The sequence below is a fragment of the Podarcis filfolensis genome, assembly GCF_964270895.1.
Source record: "Podarcis filfolensis genome assembly, chromosome: 6".
In the NCBI taxonomy this organism is placed as follows: Eukaryota; Metazoa; Chordata; class Lepidosauria; order Squamata; family Lacertidae; genus Podarcis; species Podarcis filfolensis.
The window spans coordinates 16,692,232-16,712,803 of NC_139609.1; the positions used below are offsets into that span (position 1 = coordinate 16,692,232).

Below are 20,572 nucleotides of genomic sequence, written 5' to 3' on the forward strand. Positions count from 1 at the left end.
TTTGGGGTTTGTTTGTTTTTGGTTTTGGTTTAGGAAAGCTTCAATGGCACTGGGATCAGGCAACTGGAAAACAGCTCTTGCCTTGCTTTGCTAACTCTTTAAATTGAGCCTCACTTAGTACAGTATGATATTGTGCTAAGTTTAGAAGACCTTTCCACTAGTTTTAGAAGTCAGTAGATAAGCTTAAATAGCAAATCAGGTTTAATATGAAGTACCTTTGAATATATTAAAATAGTAAGAGTTGAATCCAAATACAGTTTTGTGCTAGTGAACATCTAATGTTCCGTTAGATGGGGAACATGGTTTTTTCCCAAGTTCCCCTATTTGCTGCAACCCTCTGCTTAATATTTAATAGGGTTTCTTGACATGCAAAAACAGCTTTTCAAAGGGTGCAGGAGCCTGCAGAGCTAGGAGGAAGTGGCGAAAAGCAAGTGTATTGATTGCATTAAGCAAATCCATTGGATATAACCCAAAGTAAATTCTGCATCATCATTTCACATATTGTAATAATAATCTAAGTGTATTTTTTTATTATGACTTACATTAGCATGCCACAAAACTTATACTTTACATTTTTGTTTTCAGGACCCCACTTTGCGCAACAAGCAGCCAATTCCAGCGGCCTATAACAGATATGATCAGGAAAGGTTTAAAGGAAAGGAAGGTAAGTTTACTTGTGTTACCTGTTTCCAGTGTCAGCAATTTTGATTGGGAGAGGGCACACATGATAAGTAAAACAGTACAGTGGTACCTTGTGTAACTTACCGGCCCCCTTCCGAATGTTGCGGGTTACGCGCTCCGCTAACCCGGAAGTAGATGCCCCTTGTTGCGACCTTTGCCCCGGGATGCGAGCGAAAGTCACACTCTGGCGGCGCAGCAGCTGCGGGGGGCACCATTAGAGAAAGCGTTATGAGCGGTTTCCTGTTACGAACGGACCTCCGGAACAGATTAAGTACGTAACACGAGGTACCACTGTATGCTTATTTTCAAATCCCTGGAGTTGACAGTGTTGATCAGGAACCTGTTTCCGAAAAAGTAGCAGATTAATGGGGAAAATGAAATAAGACATAGCTATTAAGAAGCAAATGGTACTTTTAAAATAGTAAATACCTATATTTGAATTTTATGAATTCCTGATATGTCATATTCATAGTTTCTTTGCTGATAGTACCGATCAGCTAGACAGTTCTGACACTTGGTACTTAAACAATCATCTTTTCTTTATCAACTCTAGAAAAGCTGAGGTAATTATTTCAGTTCTGCTTTCCTGTTAAACAAAAGCCTAGTTTCCTGATAAATTATATCCCTAGAGTGTCTCCATTAATTAATATGTTATTGGGAAGAGTCTCGTCTTTCCACCTCTCTCCAGAGAGGTGTAAGAATAAAATATGTCAGACACTCATTTTCTGTCAATCTTCCTCTCTGTGTGTGTACGTACCTCTGTACGTACGTGTACCAGTTGCCATCACAATTTGTCATTCTACATTGTGGCCACTGAGTTGTATCCATATGAGAGCCCTCCACTGATGGAAGGGTCCCAGCACAACCTCTGAACATATTGCCACCAGCTCCACAAATTAAGGATCAAGATGATTCTGAGTTGGCACTGCAGATCTTGTCTTCTTAAATCAGGATTTTAACCTGCTTTAGGCTGCAATTTCCACTTGTGAAGAGTGAACTCTGATTAGCACTATCATCCACAAACCTTAGAAAGGCTGGGAGGGACTCATGCTCAAGAGTAGAGGGGTTGCTGGTGATAGGGAGTGCAGAATCTAGGCACCTTAACTGTAGCTGCATTGTGTTGGCCCCAAATGAAGAGGCCCCAATTGGCTGTGGCTCTTCTGCTATCACAAAATTTCGCTGCCAGGTGTTTTATTTTTTCATCTAATGTTCTGTGACTTGATGTCTTGTGAAATGATGCTTTAAATATAAAGGTAGCTTATACATTTAATAAGTGTACTGAAAGGAACCACAGGCTAGCTGAGCTTGGGTAAACATGGAATCAGACACTCAGAATTTCTTTCCAAATGATTGGCATGCCATACGGGTGGCCGTGTTCTTGTTCATGTGAACAATTATTACAGCTCTAGTTGAATAATTACTGTTCTGCCCATTTTATATGCGCTTTGACAATGTTAGTTAATGTTCTTGGCATCTGTCTGTCTCAAGAGACAATGGAGCACGCCTGTGAGGGTGAAGTCTAATGGCTGCATTAGCAGCACCTAAGTGATTTTCCCAGGATGCACACCTGGGCAGTGTGTATGGAGGTCCTGGGCTGCCCAGATGACAAGACTCCCCTTTCAGCCTCACTGACACGGTCCAAAGGAAAGCAAAGCAATTCATTTGGCACCAGCTTGGCTGCAGGAGTAGCTGGAAAGAAGTGTGCAAGGCGCCATCCTATCATCTTAGGGACTCCATTCTGGATTTGTGTAGCATTTACTCCTTAGTCTTTTCTCCTCCTGAAGATACCCTGCAAGGCAGCAGAAGTTTAGGACTGGAGTCTTCCTTCTCCTGGATATGCAGTGTTCGAAACTCCCATTGTTCTAGGCGCATTCTGCGACAGGGAATTTCATTAGCATGAGCTGTTTATGAGCTTTGTGTGCAGTATTGTGCTTAAGATTTCAGATTAAAACTGCAGAGTGGAAGGAGAGGAGAACCTTTTTCTACCTTCCCACTTGCAGCTACTCTCTGAAATAGTAAGAGACCCTCTTAAGAATATTAGGGGGTGGGCAGGGGAAGGACTAGACCATGTGAAAAATGAACATAATATTTTAGCTGCAGTTCATTCATTTTCAGCTTTGTATTCTTGTTATAAAAATAGCATGCCGAGACATTCCATTTTTGCGCCTGTAACCTAGGTCTAAGGTGCCATATGGCTCCTAGCTTTCATATATCAGTTTCTAACACTGTAGATGGGCTGCCTTCCTAGGTTGATGGGCCCCACCTGTCCTTCACTTCCCTCTACAGCACATGCAGAAAATGCCTTCTTGACCATTGGTCCCGCTATTGGTCTCATCCGCTCAATCCACCAGAGAAGTCCCAAACTCACTGAGCGTTTGAGATCCATCAGCTACCTTTATTTGGTTTAGCCAGCCAGTCAAATCCTTTCTGGGGTATGGCCACTGTTGCATGCTGACAGCTTCTAGGAGCCACAGGTGAGAGCTGCGTGCAGCGTGGGGACCAAAGGTGGGCAAACTACCCAGAAGGAGCATGATGTGTTCCCCACCAGAGGTACTACCCCCATATACCCCATGTTAGCTAATATAGCAATGCTATATCCTTAGATATAGCACAAAACGGTAGTGCAGAATTACCATTGCTCCAGTATACTGGGCAAAGATGGTTGTGGAATTCAAAATTTGCTGCCCGTAACATATACAGTATGCAACTCCTCTTCAGCAAACCTCATGCTGCCTTTGCACAGTGTGTCTGTCTGTGCTATCACTCCCCATGCCTTCTGTAATGGCAATCCAGTTTAGTTAATGCCATGTCCCTTAGTCTGTTGCATGCTTTTCAGGCATGCTTTCTGTTAAGACTGTGTTGTTCAGTTTTTCTGGTTTGAAGAAAACAATGGAGATTGGGTTGCAGAGTGTATTTTCCCCCACAGCTGGTAATAGCTTTGTAAAAAGGAAATATTCACATCCTTTCTAAAGCAATTTTGTGTCCTCAAAGATTATAAGAACAGAGTCACGGCTTCATATCTTGTGAATAAAAAGCCCTATGGGTTTAACAGAGCATGGTAATAAACACTGGCAAACCTTTAAGCAGAATACATCAGCCTTTGACAAAGTACAAGTAATTTTTTGGAAATGGTTACTGTCTGATAAAAATAACTCTGTCTCTGTGACACACCAAACATTCAAGTGGAAAATGTGATTAAGCTGCAAAAACAGTAAAGACCTCTAACTATCATCACAAGATATCTATTGCCCTCAGCCTTCTTTCCTTTAAAAAAAAAACACCTTCAAAATCTCCTTAATGTTACCCAGGTCTTGTAGCATTGCTGTATACTTAATTTTTTTTTTTGCTATGATTCTCTCATTTCATACAAATTAATTCTGATAGCTTATTTTTTTAAGCTGCTTTAAAATTTGTTTTTTTATGTTCAAAGCTGATTTGAGCATTCATTTATATTTGTATTGAATTATTCATTTTTATGGCATAAGTCGTGTGGTGAAGCAAAAGTACTAAATATTTTAATGAATGCAAAAATGAATGGGTTGAAGAAGAAAATCTGATACAGAAAGAAGAAATTCCATATTGCTCTCAATCAGCAGTTGAATGTCAACCTGATGTCAACTGGATGAGCATTTGCATGTGTTAACTGGAATAGTTGCACTATACTGAAAAATATACATTGCAGGCAGGTAGCGTGCATGCAGATATTGCAGCAAGCAGCTTAGCTGTTTCCAGGGAAAGGAAGCCCCCTGGCACTGCCACCTGTCTTCTGGTGGTGTGGGAAGTAGAGCTGGCTAGGGTTGGGGCTGGGTTCTTCCCCCCCGCCCTTACAACCCTGGAACCAGGGGTGGGGGTGGCTTAATAGACTACAGTATAGTGTAAATGTAACTTTTGTATGCATTGGGAAAGAAACAAAAAGTGTGACTTGCTTTATTGTGTTACTCATTTTTTTGTGATGGCTTGTAACCAAACTATCCAAGGCCTGCCTGTATATAGTTATAAACTAACATTATTACGGGTGGGTGTGTATGAAGGAGAGGATTCATGTATTGCACTTGCTTGTTGGTACAGTGGTACCTTGGTTTTCAAGCATCTCGGAAGCTGAATGTTTCGGTTTTCGAACACCGAAAACCCAGAAGTACCGTATTTTTCGCTCCATAGGGCGCACCTGACCATAAGGCGCACCTAGTTTTTAGAGGAGGAAAACATGAAAAAAAAAAATCTGAATCAAATGTTGTACTAAACTATTTAAAGCAGCAAAGCGGGTGGCTCCTGTCCGCTTTGCTGCTTTAAAGCGAGCCTCAGAGGAGGGAAGGAAGGGGAACCATGGCTTATCTAAGTCCAGTTAATAATGCCGAGCCTGATTTTATATGCATCTCAAAGCCCTTGACATATATACATTATAATGACAAGCCGAGATAGGCCTCCTGCATAGGAGGAGGGGAGGAGAAGAGAGGGAGCCATCATAGCTCAATAGGGAGAGCATGGAGAAGATCCCAAGTTCAGTCCTTGAAAGCTTCTCCAGGTAGGACTGAAGGTGTGTCTCCTGAAACCCAGGTGAGCCTCTGCCCATCAGTGAAGACAAAACTGAGCTAAATGGGCTCAGGGGTCCTGACGTGGTACAGGGAAGGTCCCTCTGTTCCTGTTTAAATTAGCCCTTTCTTCAGAACCATGGGGACTACAATCTTAGTTTGTTTTTAAAGGGAACAGCTGTAACCTCAGTGGCTTTGCATGCAGAACACCACACGTTCAATCCCCAGCCTCTCCAGGCCTGAAACTCTGGCAAACTGCTACCAGTCAGTGTTGACATTACTAAGCTAGATGGAGTAGTGGATCCGACTCCTTATAAGGCAGCTTCCTAGGTTCCCATTAATGCTTCAGATCTGGGTGTGAGGCTTGCTGTCACGTTTAGTGTGGCGAGGGTGGTTCTTTGCACATCTGGAAGATGACTGTGTCACCTCCCATCACCCTCTTGAAGGTGCTTTTACAGCTCAGGGAAAAGGGCAGGCAGCCACAGCATGTGTAGACTGTAGCATCCTGAATTAAGGGAGGGATTCCCCTTGCAGCCAAAGGGTTGTTTGAGGCCACCACCTTACACCAGCTTACATTCACAAACAATTTATATAGTGTTTAATGTGTACACTGTAAGTTGCCTTTACCATGTTTTTTCCTCACCAGAACTTTGTTAGGCTTACTTTTCCTATTTTTGTGACAGAGAATGGATGCTGAAAGTGTCCAGACTGATTGCCTTTTTGCCCAACTTTAGTTTGTAATAGGTGGAAAATATAAGCAGTATTTCTGGTGGTCACTGCAGTCTTCAGAAAGTTCATTTCTGTTTAGCATGTACGGTAGCAGGTAGGAACCCCAATTACCAATTGGGTTTTTTGGGGGGGCGGAGGGCTGTGAATCCTAAATTTGTGTGGGCCTCTGTTGGTCAGCCATTTTAGGTCAGGAGTCACCAACATGTATCTGTGTTCACACCTGTACCTGCAGAGGACTTCCCTCGCGCCTGCAGAATCTCTTCCCCCTACCAAAATAAAGACGTATTCTTTATGAAAGAAGTATTTCATAGTAGCGAGTAGACAAAGTATGTACTAGGTTGTGGAGTGCATGGATTGCCCAGAGCAGTTTCTCAGTTTTGCAGATATGCCCACAAGCCCCAAAAGCATGGCAAGCTCTGATATAGAGTAGGCACTCGTGAAAATCCCTCCATTCCTGCTATGCATCTGTTGACCAGCCTGATCTTCCCTGCCAGTTTGGGTTTTTTTTCTTCCTTGCATGGATTTCTGCTCTGTGAAGTTTGAATATTTTATCCTACTCAAGTCAGTTCTTGAAGAGCTTTCCTCTATGGATGACACATTCCCTTTTTAGTGCCCCTGTTTTCTGATTAAAGAGGAGCTAATGTTTTTTCTGCCTGCTCTCCTAACTGCTGGACAGAAAGGAACTTCACAGCAAGGTTTCTAATGGCAGAGATGGACTTGAGCAAGCCTTACTAGGTAAGGTGCTCCCTTCATATAAAGGTCACAACATCTTGGTAGATGAAAGGAGGGACACTGAGCAGGGTCTCTCTAGTACATTTTAAACAACACGGGTTATTATAGAGGCATGCTTAGTTATATGCAGGACCAAGGTTGCAAAGGGTTTTCCAGCATCTCTGATATGACCTGGACTACCAGTTAAATAAGTTCCTACTGTAGCTGTAGAAATCTTAAGTGCCCAAATTCTTAAAGGCTAAAACCCTAATATAATGGTGGCCAGATTCTTTTTAATAAAAAACACACACACTTTAAAGCAGGCATAGGCAAACTCCAGCCCTCCAGATGTTTGGGACTACAATTCCCAACATCCCTAATCACTGGTCCTGTTAGCTAGGGATGATGGGAATTGTAGTCCCAAATATCTGGAGGGCCGGAGTTTGCCTATGCCTGCTTTAAAGGGATAGTTTTCTAAACATAGCAAATCTATTCCCTGCTCTCCCTTCCCACCCACTTCTTCTTTCATAATAGTGTTTCCACTATAATAACTAATAAAAAGTTACATACTTTCATAAGTATATATACAGTGGTGCCTCGCAAGATGAAATTAATTCGTTCCGCGAGTCTTTTCGTCTTGCGATGTTTTTCGTCTTGCGAAGCACGGTCAGTCGCAACTGCACCTCTTCAAACGGTTTCTTTAAAAAAGGAAACAAACTCGCAAGACGTTTTCATCTTGCGAAGCAAGCCCATAGGGAAAATCGTCTTGCGAAGCAACTCAAAAAACAAAAATCTCTTTCGTCTTGCGAGTTTTTCGTCTTCCGAGGCATTCGTCTTGCGAGGTACCACTGTAATCCATTCTAGATGTAAAGTAAATTAAAATTAGCTTGTATCATCCAGGTACTATTGCGAAAGGCCATCAGCCTTGCCATTCGAATTGAGCTTTTTCTGAAAGTGCATCATGAAAATGTCCCATAGTTTGTATAGGCATTCCTCAGCATTACAGGGTTGTTGATCCTTCTACTATTGAATAATCAACCTAAATTGGATCTTCTTCTTTTTTGTATAAATTCACATGATGTTCTTCTTGTTTAGTATCAAGCAGCAGGGCTGTGAAAAGATGACATTTTCATAGGAATTTTATGTCCTTTTTATGAACCTTTTTTTCCAAATATCTGGATAACACAGAATGCATTGTCCACAGTCTTGAAAACAGGTTTCTGTGTGTTGGCTCTAAAAACTTGTTTGTCATGTGGGCACAGTGGAGGTAGATACATGCAGTAGATATTGTGATATGAATTACTTTGAATGCAGTGAAACATCTCATGAAACAAGTAGTTTTGCTGTAGTTAGCCGCATTTCAGGAATACACAGTCACAATATAATCTCTTAGCACCTGCCACCAATTAACATTATAATGCATTAAGAGATTTTGTTGCAGTCAGCAAAACCTCTGGCATTGTTGGCTTGGTGATGATATGAAGGTAGGTGTTCATGAGCATTAGAATATTGCAAACATTGCAGCTTCTGTAAGGGCAATTAAAGATTGGCCTGGGAAAATTTCCCATGCTTACTCCAGTGGCAGAAACACTAAGGTGGATATTTAGAGGAAGACAGAAAGGTGAAAGAAAAAGAGGCATGGAGGATGGGTGAAGAAATGGCAGAATCAAAAGCTTCCCCGTTGTGGAGATTTACTTATAAAGAACAGATTGGTCTCCTCCATTACCAGAAATGAGAAAATAGAAAAATTGTTTTGAGACGGTAGAAATGTGTGGTTCTGATTTTTGTTTATGAGCATAGCTCAAAACTAGCCTGCCTCATTGCTTAATTTGTATGCATAGAGGCACCCTGAAAGTACAGCTAAATGAAAAAGCAAATTGCAGATATATGCAACACATTGATTATATATGCACACAGTAATCTTATTACTCTAAAAACAAATAGACTGAGCTCTAATGAAATTGATAAAAGCTCTTTTTAAATATATTACAATATTGAACAGATAACTCTTTCGAATCACATTTAAAACAAATGCTTTCTTCCCTTTGCCTCATCTCTGGGCATGGAGAATACCTTTTGTAAGCCAAAAGCCGTTCTCACTTGGGGCAGAAACAGTGCTGTTCTGTAATTTCCATTAACTCTGAAAGGGCTTGCATGCAAACCCTTCCAACCTGGTCCGTTGTTCTTAAATATGGGGCAGCTCTGGTCTTAGCAAAGAGGAATACCAAGGCATTTTGTGCTGGCAGGTTGAGGGATATATATCATTGTGGCATGTCTGCTTGTTCCAGAGCACTGCTTACTTGCCTCAACCTGTATTGATAGGACAAAGCAGTGGCAGCAGAGCTACAGAAAGCCACAATTCCAAGTTAAAGCATTCTGTGGTAGGTTTAGCTTAATATCAAGGGGAGGGAATAGAGAGGGAAAGGTAAATATATTTTGAGAATCTGTGGTCATTATTTGATGGACCGCTCACCAGCCCACTGACTTCTTGTTAAACACTGTAATTAAAAAATGTCCAAATAAGCATATGGCATCTATAACCGCAAATGATTTTGTGGTAGAGGAAATGAGTACCTGCAATTTGCTGGCTTTTATTCTGCTACTTAAACTGCATTATAGAGGGGACATAAGAGACAGTTCTATCTTTTCATTCAGCTCCCCCGCCCCCCAGCCATTCACCCCATCTGGGAGCTGTATTTGTAAGATAGTTACTCACCATTCTATCTAAATGAACTATTTGAGAAGCATGCAATATATCTCCCTTACTTCCTTCTGCAAAGCATCAGCCTTCTTCCTTCTGTTTTTAAATACTTGATGTACATGTACTTAGGATAGTGTTCTGCTGCACAATTGAGCTAATATGTGTTGAATTGTGTGTGTGGTTTTTTTTTTTAAAAAAAGACAGTTAAATAACATGAGTATTCTAAACAGTCTCTTGCTGATCATCTGTCTTGCTTTACTAGAGCAATAGCATCTTTATACCAATGGTATTTCTTAACGGGCACTTTAATATACAGTAGATGCTCGGGTTGCAAACATGATCCATGCGGGATGCACGTTTGCGACCCGCAGCATTCGCAACCCGCAGTGGCACGCCTGCGCACACGCGGGTTGCAATTCGGCGCTTCTGCACAAAGCGCGATTTAGCACTTTTGCGCATGTGCTACAGCTGAAACCCGGAAGTAGCCCATTCCGGTACTTCTGGGTTTCGGTGGTCCATAACCCGAAAAAACGCAACCTGAAGCGTCTGTAACCCGAGGTATGACTGTAGATGAAAAGGCCAAGGATGGAGAACATGGCCAAACCATGGTTTGGTCCTTAATATCCAACTTGCTTCAATGCTATGATTTTCTTACATGCTTAGCAATAGCTTTGTTCCTTTCTATCTGCTTGGGTGTTGCAAAGAGAAAGGAACTCTGACTCTATTCTAATGTTGCTACAAGACAGTTTTTTTGTGATTTAGGTATTTGGGGCAGGGTTCACCTAATAAACAACATCAATGGAAGCCTACACATAGCCTTCCACTTGTGCAATGAGTTTTTCTTCCTTCCCCTCTTGTGCCCCTGAAATTGGCTCTGATGGGTTTGGGAGCATGCCCAGAACAGCATGCAAAGGGAGGGGAGGGGACTTGCTGCATCTGGCGAGCTGATAAGCTCATTCACATGAAATGTTTGTAACTATGCAATCTTACGTTCCACCCATAGTTGTTGTTTTTTAACTAACTGAGCTTTCTGCAAACCATTTCCCTGTATTTGCACAAAGCTGATTTGTTACAAGCCATGACCAAAAGTTCTAAATTTCCTACTCTCACGTGAAGGGGAGGTGCAGCCCACAAGCCCAAGGCTCACTGCAGCAAATTCTCAGCACGACAAACCATGACCGCTTTTGATGACTGCATATGCCCAGTTGCAGTCTTTCTGTACATTTGGCCATGGTTTAATTTTGCTAATAGTAAAGCATGGCTAAAAAAAACAACAACAAGTACAAGAGGAGATAAAACTAAAATTAAAGCAACTGAAAGTCTGCAAAATGATTTCCGATGATTATGGCTTTTAGTCAGCTGCCAAAGGCTATGTGGATAGTTCAGCTAGAAAGAACATACATTTTAGAACCTGTAAAACTTCATGACCTGTGTTCTACAACATTGCTCATTTTATAGCTATTGCTGTGTTGTGAAGATGGTGGAAAAGAATTATGCACTTGGGGTGGGTCTACCACAGCTTCATTGGGATCATCTTAGTAGTTGGAGACAAAAGCATACCGGTTGCCCTTTTCCCAGTTTGTTTGCATTCTTAAAGCCTTGGATAAAATATTGGAAAGCAGCAGAGGGGGAATTACATTCAGTACTTAATGGAGCCAGTGCTATGGTTGAAAGCTTAGGAATGGGTCATAGACTAAGGTTACCAGACATCCCCGTTTCTATAAAACAGTCCCTAGACAAAATCCATCTATTTAGTAGGAAGTTGAAAAGTGTCCCTGGATTCATTGAAAAAAATCTGGTAACCTTATCATAGACTCTCTCTCTCTGTGCAACTCTTCCCCCTTTCCTGAAGCACATTATTTCAAATATGGAACTTTTGCTGCAATTAAGGGGTACCTCATTATTGACTTAAAATGTGGTTAGGCTGACCAGGTTCCTTCTAAGTTATGGCTTACTAGACATATTCAAAGCCTGATTAGCCTTAACTATGTTGGGGTTTTTAAAAATTAAAATGTGTGTAGACTGTCTCTTGGCCATTAGTATATAAAGATGCATTAAGACAAATGTTAAAAGAACAAGTTAAATAAAATTAACAGTACAGCAATAATAACTCAAAAAGAGTAAAAACCAGTTATACCCACCCAAATATTGTAAACTATCAAATGCTGAGCAGAAATTACTTTACCACCTGCTGAAAACTGAGTAATGAAGGGGCTAATCTAGCTATCCCAGGCAGCGGGTTCCATAAATAGGCTACTGCCACTAAAAAGGCATGTTCCATGTTCTCACCAACCTACCCTCTTTTCACAGGTGGTACAACAAGGCCTCAGAAGAAGATTGAAAATTAATGGACTGGTTCCCTGTTCATAGAACTTTAGTGCTGAATTTCCCTTTACTGTAGCTAGTAATTTCCCTTTTCTGCACAGTGTAGGGTAACTTTTTGATTCCAAAGAGGAAAGCTATAGGAAAGGCAAGCAACACCTTAGCTATGTTCAGTTCCATTATGCATGCCTAGGTCCACAGAGGCCTTTGAGTATTTATTTATTGATAAACTCCAGTTTCCAGGAAGAACTTAACTTGTGGTGAGTTTTCTTTTCCTTAATATAGGTCTAATCCTTCCATGGTTAGCTGAGTACAAAGATTGCCTCAGTTGTAAGGAAGATGAGTAGTCTGAATCTTCCAGGCACAATGGTCTAGTGGATTATCTCAAACGGCATCTAGACAACAATTATTGGGGGCATCTGTTTCAGTATAGCAGAAAATTGTATCCCAGCTATTGAGGTTAATTGTATGAGTAACGCCAGAGAATTCCTCCAGTAGGTGCAGACCTATTCCTGATTTATAACTGATAAGCAGTTCCTGCCCTTATGTATCACTATTGATTTTTCCATTTACATTTTAATGCTTGCTAATGTGACCTCAGTTACAGTTTTATTCATGGTAATGTCTAATCTTTATTTTAAGGCAAGTCTGTATTTGTTGTGTGTATGCCTTCATGCATGCTTGTTTATAAGGCTGACTGATTTTGTCTACCTTACAGTGTACTGAATGAAGCTGTATATTAGCAGCATTTGTGCATAAAGGGGTTTTAGGAGGCAATTACTGGTAGTGGTAGAATATACACCCAGCAGAAAACAGGAGCACTTGAATCTATTTTGTACTGTGTAAGTCCAGCAGTTCATCTTGCGCTTACTAATCTGACATAAGCTCTGTGGTCTCTGGCAGAGAGGTCTTTCTCAGGCCTGCTATTTGAAATGCTTTGCAGAGATATCTAGGATTGAATCAGAGATCTTCTGCATGCAAGGCTTCCTATTGCACCTTCACTAAGTGTATTCTCTCAGATAAATTACACACACATGTACACACACAAATCCTATATCAAGTTTCTTTGACAAGTCACTGTTTTAGTTCCTTACCTATATTTAGATGCTGAAACCATAACTCCCAGTAATGCTTTCAATATGTAAATGACACATATTATGCTCCATTCTGATTTTTTTTTGTTAGCACTTTCTTTTACAGTGGTACCTTGGGTTACATACGCTTCAGGTTACATACGCTTCAGGTTACAGACTCCGCTAACCCAGAAATAGTGCTTCAGGTTAAGAACTTTGCTTCAGGATGAGAACAGAAATTGTGCTCCGGCGGCGCGGCGGCAGCGGGAGGCCTCATTAGCTAAAGTGGTGCTTCAGGTTAAGAACAGTTTCAGGTTAAGAACAGACCTCCAGAACGAATTAAGTACTTAACCCGAGGTACTACTATATTGAGATTAAAAAGCAAAACAGTTTCTTTACTAAGAAAAGCAAACAGTTCTGCAACCTTTTATAAATTATGCTCATGAGGCAACTTTCATGTTTATTTACCTTGCATAATGGAGAGGTCAGTAAGCTATGCTGATGTCCTCTCCTCTCCAGTCAGGTTTAGACATAGCTCCAGTTTCCTGCAAATCGTGATGTGTAGACATTAAGATAAACAGATCCTTCATTTGCATCCTGCAACCTCAGAATGCTTGCACTAAAGCGCTAGTTTATTTTAGCATTGTGCTGTTAAAGTCTGTTAAGGTCAAAATGTCCTTTATTTGTCACAGCTGGTAGCCATCTAAAACCTGCGCCTTCAAGAAACACAGACAAAACCTTAAGTTGAATTTTCTTCCATGTTCACTGAGCTGTAAAAATAGCAATGGGCATCAGTATGGCGTATCTTGTTGAATATGTGGGAGAAATTTTCTGTCCTCTTAATTTGGGTTTACCTAAGCAGACATGTTCATCCAGTAAATGCATGGCTAGGGATTACTTTGAACAGTTACTGATGCATGGATTTAAGGAAGAGTAACAAAGTTAAATGCACTAGCATCCTTACAGCTGGAAAATGTAATGCCTCAGTCTAGATAAAGGGCATCCTGAGCTGCTGTAGTTACTATCCGTAGTATCTCTTTACATATGGCTGTAGGCTGTATGTTGCTCCTGAGCTGGCTAGAATTCAAAGGATATATATATATTTCTAACTTGCATGGTTAGAAAGACATTGTGTAGAACAATGATAGGGGAAATGATAATGGAATGAAAAGACCAGTAAAAAACAAATCAATCAATCAATCATTATTTATGCATTTGAGGGTAACTTATCTTAACCTTATAGTCCCTGCTCAATTGAAATCTACATATAGCATTGGAAAGTTAAATACAACTCTTAAAGTCGTAAGCCTTAGATCTATGGGGTCTTTCCACAGCACCCTAAGTACTGAGTAAAATACAGGGGCCTGATTTAATCTGGAATAGAAATGCAAATAAATTAGTAGAAGGACCCAATATTACTGTGGTTATTCCAAGTGGTTCAGAGTTCTTTAATGTGAAGAAATCCGAGATACTATACCATTTGAAAGACGATTCAACTTCACAGAAAATGTTACTATCTCCTGAATTTTGTTTATATAACCAGTTTTTTCCATTAGGAGTGGTTCATAACTGATGGAACTTAGCTAACATCTTTTGTTTTGCCACTTGACTACTCTAAAGTTGGCATATGAAATGACTTACAAGAGTTTTCTTATTTCATAGAGACGGAAGGTTTCAAGATTGACACCATGGGCACCTACCACGGAATGACTTTGAAGTCTGTAACAGTAAGTTTGAAATTTTATCTATCTATTGTGTGTAGAAATGGTCAGAAGGGATCATATAGACATCTCTATTAGCTTCCTCCCCTGAGAGGAGACTATGTTGCATGGCAGGGGAAAAAAGCTTACTACTAGGTAGCATCACGTGTGTGTGTATGTTGAATTCCTCCTCCTTGGATGCAGGTGAAGACTGTAGATATTTCAGATGCCCCCCCCCAACAGAAGCTATAACAGTATGGTTTTGATATATACTTTGTCCTACTTCAAAGGTCAAAGTTTAATAATTTCAGTTTTGTATAAAAGAGGAGGAAGAGCACCCCTTCCAAGCGTCTCGATAGTATATTTTCATGCAGATAGTTTCTCAAAACAGCTGAATGCGGAGCATCTTTAAAATGGAGTTTCATCCTGTGCTTGTCTTAAATTGACTGCTTTTATGCAAGTGGATTGAGCGCTCGCAAACAAATGCTGTTTTGATCTGCCTGCAAGTAGGACAGATGCTACAGAACTAGTATAGAAGCCTCATTAAAGACTTTTGCCATCTGTATGCCTATATAAATCTGATGAATAGATGGCACTAAACTGTCTCAAAAATCTGTGCACCTACTTCTAGTTTGCTCTCCTAATTTGAACATAAAATAATGCCTGGAATGTAAACGTCTCAAAGCCAATTAGAGCTAACTTGTTTAAACTTTCCTCCTATCTAATAAAATTGTTCCTTTAAGTTTTTACTATCACTTTTCAGTCTATAAATGTGTTGGTCTCTGGTTCAATCTGTAGACTTGCTTTAAAGCAGGTATTTGGTTAGAGGCTAAATCTGCATATTGCGAGGAATGCCAATAGAAGCATTCATAGGTGTCACTAATAAGCAGAAGGCTTACTATGACAGCCGTTGCTGCCCTTTGATGCACCGGAGGTGTCCACTAACATTAGAGGATGGGATGTGCTTTTCTCAGATTTCCTGCAGTTGCCCCTGTGCCACCCTCCAAGTTGCCTATTTTTCATGAGGGTGTCAGTGCACTTTCAGGACCCTTCTGCAAGTAAGAAACAGCAACATTCTAGGGATGTAGATTGTTTTGACGCATTCATATAATCATTGAGCCCATGGGTTGCTGCAAAGGTCATAGAACTCCATTTCTTAACCATTGTTTCATGCTATATATGTCATCCAGATAGTTCCAGTTTTCTTAACCACCCTGCAAATAAGTCTCCGGAACTTGCTGGTCTTCCAATATATTTACTAATCCAACTATCCATGCAAGGCTCTGTTATACTTCTGTTTGTCAAATATAGTAGAAAAGGAAACACTTTATAAAGCTTCTCTGTCTGTTTGGCCACAAGGGAATTCTTTCTTTTTTTAAGCAAAGGCGTATTTACAAACTATTTTATATGGTGTGTTTGCAGCCAAAGTCAAATGTGGTGATCTGAGTCACACAACAAACTGAATTCGTGTTCCCTAAGTGCTACCCTTCCCTAAATCTTTAATGCCATAAAAGCATCACATGAGGATACTGCTAATTGTGCTGTAGCTCGCAGATTCTGTTAACGGAGAGGGGTGTCCCAGTGTGAACACGTTATCCTTGTGCAGGAAAGGGATGAAGGAAGGCCACAGGTTGAGACCACTTCAGCTTTTCTACCACAAGCCTAAATGGAGCAAATTGTCTCAACTAGGAGAAAAGGTTGTGGTGCTTTGTGTTCATCCCTGGAGGGCAGTTTGGCACACAGTTGAACCAGTGAAGGAATGCATATCAATTTACCATTGGTAGCAATAGCTGCAGTATCCTGGTGTTCCTCTCTTTAAAGCAGCAAAAAAAATTTACTTTCCTTTGTACCTCCTTCCTTTAGTTTGCTGTGTTGTTCCACTCCTGATTTAATTTTTTATAAGTTTATGTGAAAATTGGAATGCTCTTAGTTTGGGCAGTTGGAAGATGAAGGCAAGATGGGTTATCATTAACTTGAGCTTCAAATTCATTATAATGAAGAATTTTCTAACTCTTTCATAAAAGTAAGTGTCTGAATTTCATCTGCTGCCTTATTATCAATGGTGAGCTCATGGAGAACTCTTTAGAACTTCGACAGAACAGATGGTGAAAGGCTTTTCTGAAGTAATGTCAGTGAGGATTTTCTTGTTTGTTGCTGGAATAGTTCTTAATTGGCATCCTTAGTTGATACAGAATGAATGGGCATTTTAAATTCTTTTTTGTTGCTGAATGGCAACTTGCATTATTTGTGGAAGTTGTTAGACATGCATTTCTCCTTCCATGTTTGGTAAGGAGTCATCTTAGTTTCCTCTATTTCTTTATTTCCTGAAGAATGTCATTTGTGGTTGTGTAGCAGAACACAGTACATTTCAAAATGCTAGGTAATCTTGTGCAATCTTTATTCTGTAATGCTGTCTAAAGTGATGTCTTATTCCTCGTATCTCATCTTTTTGTAGCTTTAACTTCTATTGATTCAAATATACAATAGCTGTTCATTTGCTTTGGAGTGGGTTTTTTAAAAAAAAAAAGTTGAGAAAACTGATGTTTCACAAAACATGGAAGTCAATTTGAAGATAGGTTTTCTCCATGCTGCAGGGGAACAAAAGATTTCTTTTTGACATTGATTTCTATTTCTAGTTAATCCTTACAAAAAGTGTCCTGGGTTGGGCCACATATTTGCTTTCTTATAGATAAGAAATGTAAGTAAGTAAGTAAGAGAAATAAGCGAGTCCAGGGACCATGTGTGGCTAATTCTGGGGCCATGATACTGGGTCTCCCAAGACTCATTCTGGCACATGAGAGAATCAATTTGATGTATTTGAAATTCTTTCTATTTTGTGTTCCAAACAGCGTGTTTCTCTCTCTCTGAGGGACATGTGACTATATTGGGTTGCCCTGAAGATAGAAATTCTAAGATGGGGCATCCAGTGACATCTAGCTGTAGCTTAATAAGAGCTTCTTGACCTTAACTGCTTGACCTTTACAATCCTTAATGAAAAGGAATTGTTTTTTAAAAAAAGATTCAGATAATTTTCAAATGGTCTGATTTTTATTTAGTAAGCTGATTTACATGCTGTATAAATATTGTAACAGTTTATCCAGTGACCAAAAAATAGATGAACTGAAAACAATTCAGCAAAACAGTCAGTGGATTTTAAATATATTACAGCAAATTTAAATGTTAACTTGGAAAATTATTTTTTCATCAGTTATTGTAAATATTTTAAGATGTGACAAATATTTATACCCCACCCATCTGGCTAGGTTTCCCCAGCCACTCTGGGTGGCTTCCAACAAAATATTAAAATATTAAAATTTAATATTAATTAAACATTAAAAGCCTCCCTAAACAGATGTCTTCTAAAAGCCTGGCAGTTGTTTTTCTGTTTGACATCTGGTAGAAGGGCATTCCACAGGGCGGGTGCCACTACCAAGAAAGCCCTCTGCCTGGTTCCCTGTAACTTGGCTTCTCGCAGCGAGGGAACCGCCAGAAGGCCCTCAGCACTGGACCTCAGTGTTCGGCAGAACGATGCTTTGGAAATACCTGTTGCCAGGAATCACAGATGGCAAAAGTGCTGCACTCAGGCTCTGTTTGCTGATTTCCCATGGGCATCTTCTGGTTGGCTAATGTGAGAGCATTAGACTACAGGTGGTGACCATTTTGTGTGCATTCAATTGATGTGCAACCACCGATGCAGAGATCATTTTCAGCCCCGGAAGGGGGCGGAATGGGCTTATGTGTGACTTCTGACGCACACATTGACCCAGAACACAACCCCGGCGCAAACGGAGAGTTGCCTTGGCCTTTGGTCTGACCCAGCAGGGCTCTTCTTAAGATCTTGTGAGAGAATTGATCCAGATGCCAGCTAACTCAGATCTCCTCTCAATGGATTGTATGAGTAAACTGGGGGAAGGTAAATATGATTACAGAACACCCTCCAATCTTTTCCAAGTTCTTTTGCAAGAAGAAGGATAGAACTATCCTGAGGTGATACTCAGTACAAGGTGAGCATTAATGTGTTTCAGCCACAGACACCCTCCACATGGTAATGCAACAGCAAGGTCATTAGAAATATGGACCAATTAATACTTATTGACCATAGGCTTTGTTGAGTTTGAGGCTGATATATCTGGGCAGCCTATCAGCAGCATACAAATTCTAGCTGGGGGAACTTGCAAAGCATGCTTTGATAAACCCAGGGAAAAATTAGCATGTATTTTATGTTTAATTAAAAAAGAGAGAGTTAAGCTGCTTTATTAACATCAGTGGTACATATGCTGCCATAAATTATTTTGAAGAAGGCAAGGCATTAAATAAAGCCTTCTGACAATATATCTCTACAACAAAGCACAACTGACAGATTTTGGACATAACAATCCTTTCATCTCTTCATGAGTGTGTTACATAGGTCCACTCCCCCCTTTTCAGCCCCTTTTATGGACAGAATTTTGTAAATTCCAGAGTTGACATTGTTGTAGTTTTACAGCATCTTTTGTCCTCTGCAAATATCCTACTTCTTTGTTAAGCTGCATAAAACTGGTGTAGATAAACCATTCCCTCTAATAGTGAACTCAGATAGTGAGGGCTGACTGAATTATAGCCAAAAGGGGCTAAGAAACAAGAGGGAAGTACTATCATATTTAGGGAAACCCAGGATTTTCCGAAGGTGAATTAAAAAAAAATAAGTCAAGGGGTGGAAAGCAGTAAAGATTGTCTGAAGAGAACCAAAGGTACTTAGTAGCCAGGAATGCTGAGTATCAGGTGGGAAAAGAATGGAAAACTGGAGGGAGAAGGCAAGGGAAATAGCCTGTTCAAAGTTGGTATGTTTAGCAGGCTAGAACATTGAACATGAGCCCTGTGCACTGCAACATGTTATTGTGGCTTCCACTTTTGCATAACTAAAAACAGAAAAAATAGCCCTACTTTTGAGTTGAAGTGATGGTCTGGAAAAAGTGTAGGACTGTAGCTGAAACCTGGATACAAGTTTCATGTGTAACTTGCGTAATCAGTCTTTTCTCTTTTTTCCTTGAGGAAGTAAGCAGATAATGAAAAAGCAAGCACACTGTTAAAATTGCTTCCACCTTTCCATTTTGAAATAGTTATTCAAGCCACCAACCTGTATGCTCAGCACTTGCTGTTATTTATTATTCAGTCTAAATGCTGAAGAGTTCACTCCAATGCATAATTTAAGGTCTCTTTTATAGAGTTTCAAAATGCAAAATAATCTTTAAGGTGTCTAGTTACTGTTCTTTGTTTTGATGCCATTGGGTCATGCAGCACAGTACTAAAGGTAAAGGTACCCCTGCCCGTACGGGCCAGTCTTGCCAGACTCTAGGGTTGTGCGCTCATCTCACTCTATAGGCCGAGAGCCAGCACTGTCCGCAGACACTTCCGGGTCACGTGGCCAGCGTGACAAGCTGCATCTGGCGAGCCAGCGCAGCACACGGAACGCCGTTTACCTTCCCGCTGGTAAGCGGTCCCTATTTATCTACTTGCACCCGGGGGTGCTTTCGAACTGCTAGGTTGGCAGGCGCTGGGACCGAACGACGGGAGCGCACCCCACCGCGGGGATTCAAACCGCCAACCATGTGATCGGCAAGTCCTAGGCGCTGAGGTTTTACCCACAGCGCCACCCGCGTCCCGCAGCACAGTACTGCTAAATTGCAAAACAACATTTTGCAGGTAAGCTGATCGAAGTTACTGTGGGCAGATTGTTGTGGTCAATAGCCAGTTGCTTTTTAGAAATATCTGGGATGAAAACACCAACAGTGTGCTGTGGCACAAATATAAAGGTTCCAGATATAACACCAAGCCATTTTAAATGTTTTAACCATTTTAAGATATTCTTATTGGATGGTATTCAGCCAGATGTACTTAATATTGTGAACATTTCAAATCCATTTTTGTTTTTATTGAAGTGCGTTGTTGCTTTGTTTGCTAGATTCCTTTGGGAGGAAGGGCAGAATTTACTAGTTTGTGCTTTCTTCAAGTTATCCCATTTTGTGGAGCTCTGAGCCTGGTAGTACTACCTTGTTCCTTACCCAGGTGAGGAACAACCACCTTTTGAATAAACCACAGAACCAAGGAGACTATTTCCAAGTCCAGATTTAGGGACCCAGCGTTTAT

At 40.6% G+C, this 20,572-nt stretch overlaps 1 protein-coding gene across 1 annotated transcript in view; it reads left to right on the plus strand.

Moving 5' to 3' along the window:
* Positions 1 to 20,572, plus strand: part of CDC73 (cell division cycle 73) — a 117,673-nt gene that overhangs the window by 39,460 nt on the left and 57,641 nt on the right. Inside the window, exons 9-10 of the mRNA XM_083620331.1 lie at positions 586 to 664; positions 14,409 to 14,473. Coding sequence (XP_083476457.1) covers positions 586 to 664; positions 14,409 to 14,473 — 144 coding nt within the window. The remainder of the gene's footprint in view (positions 1 to 585; positions 665 to 14,408; positions 14,474 to 20,572) is intronic.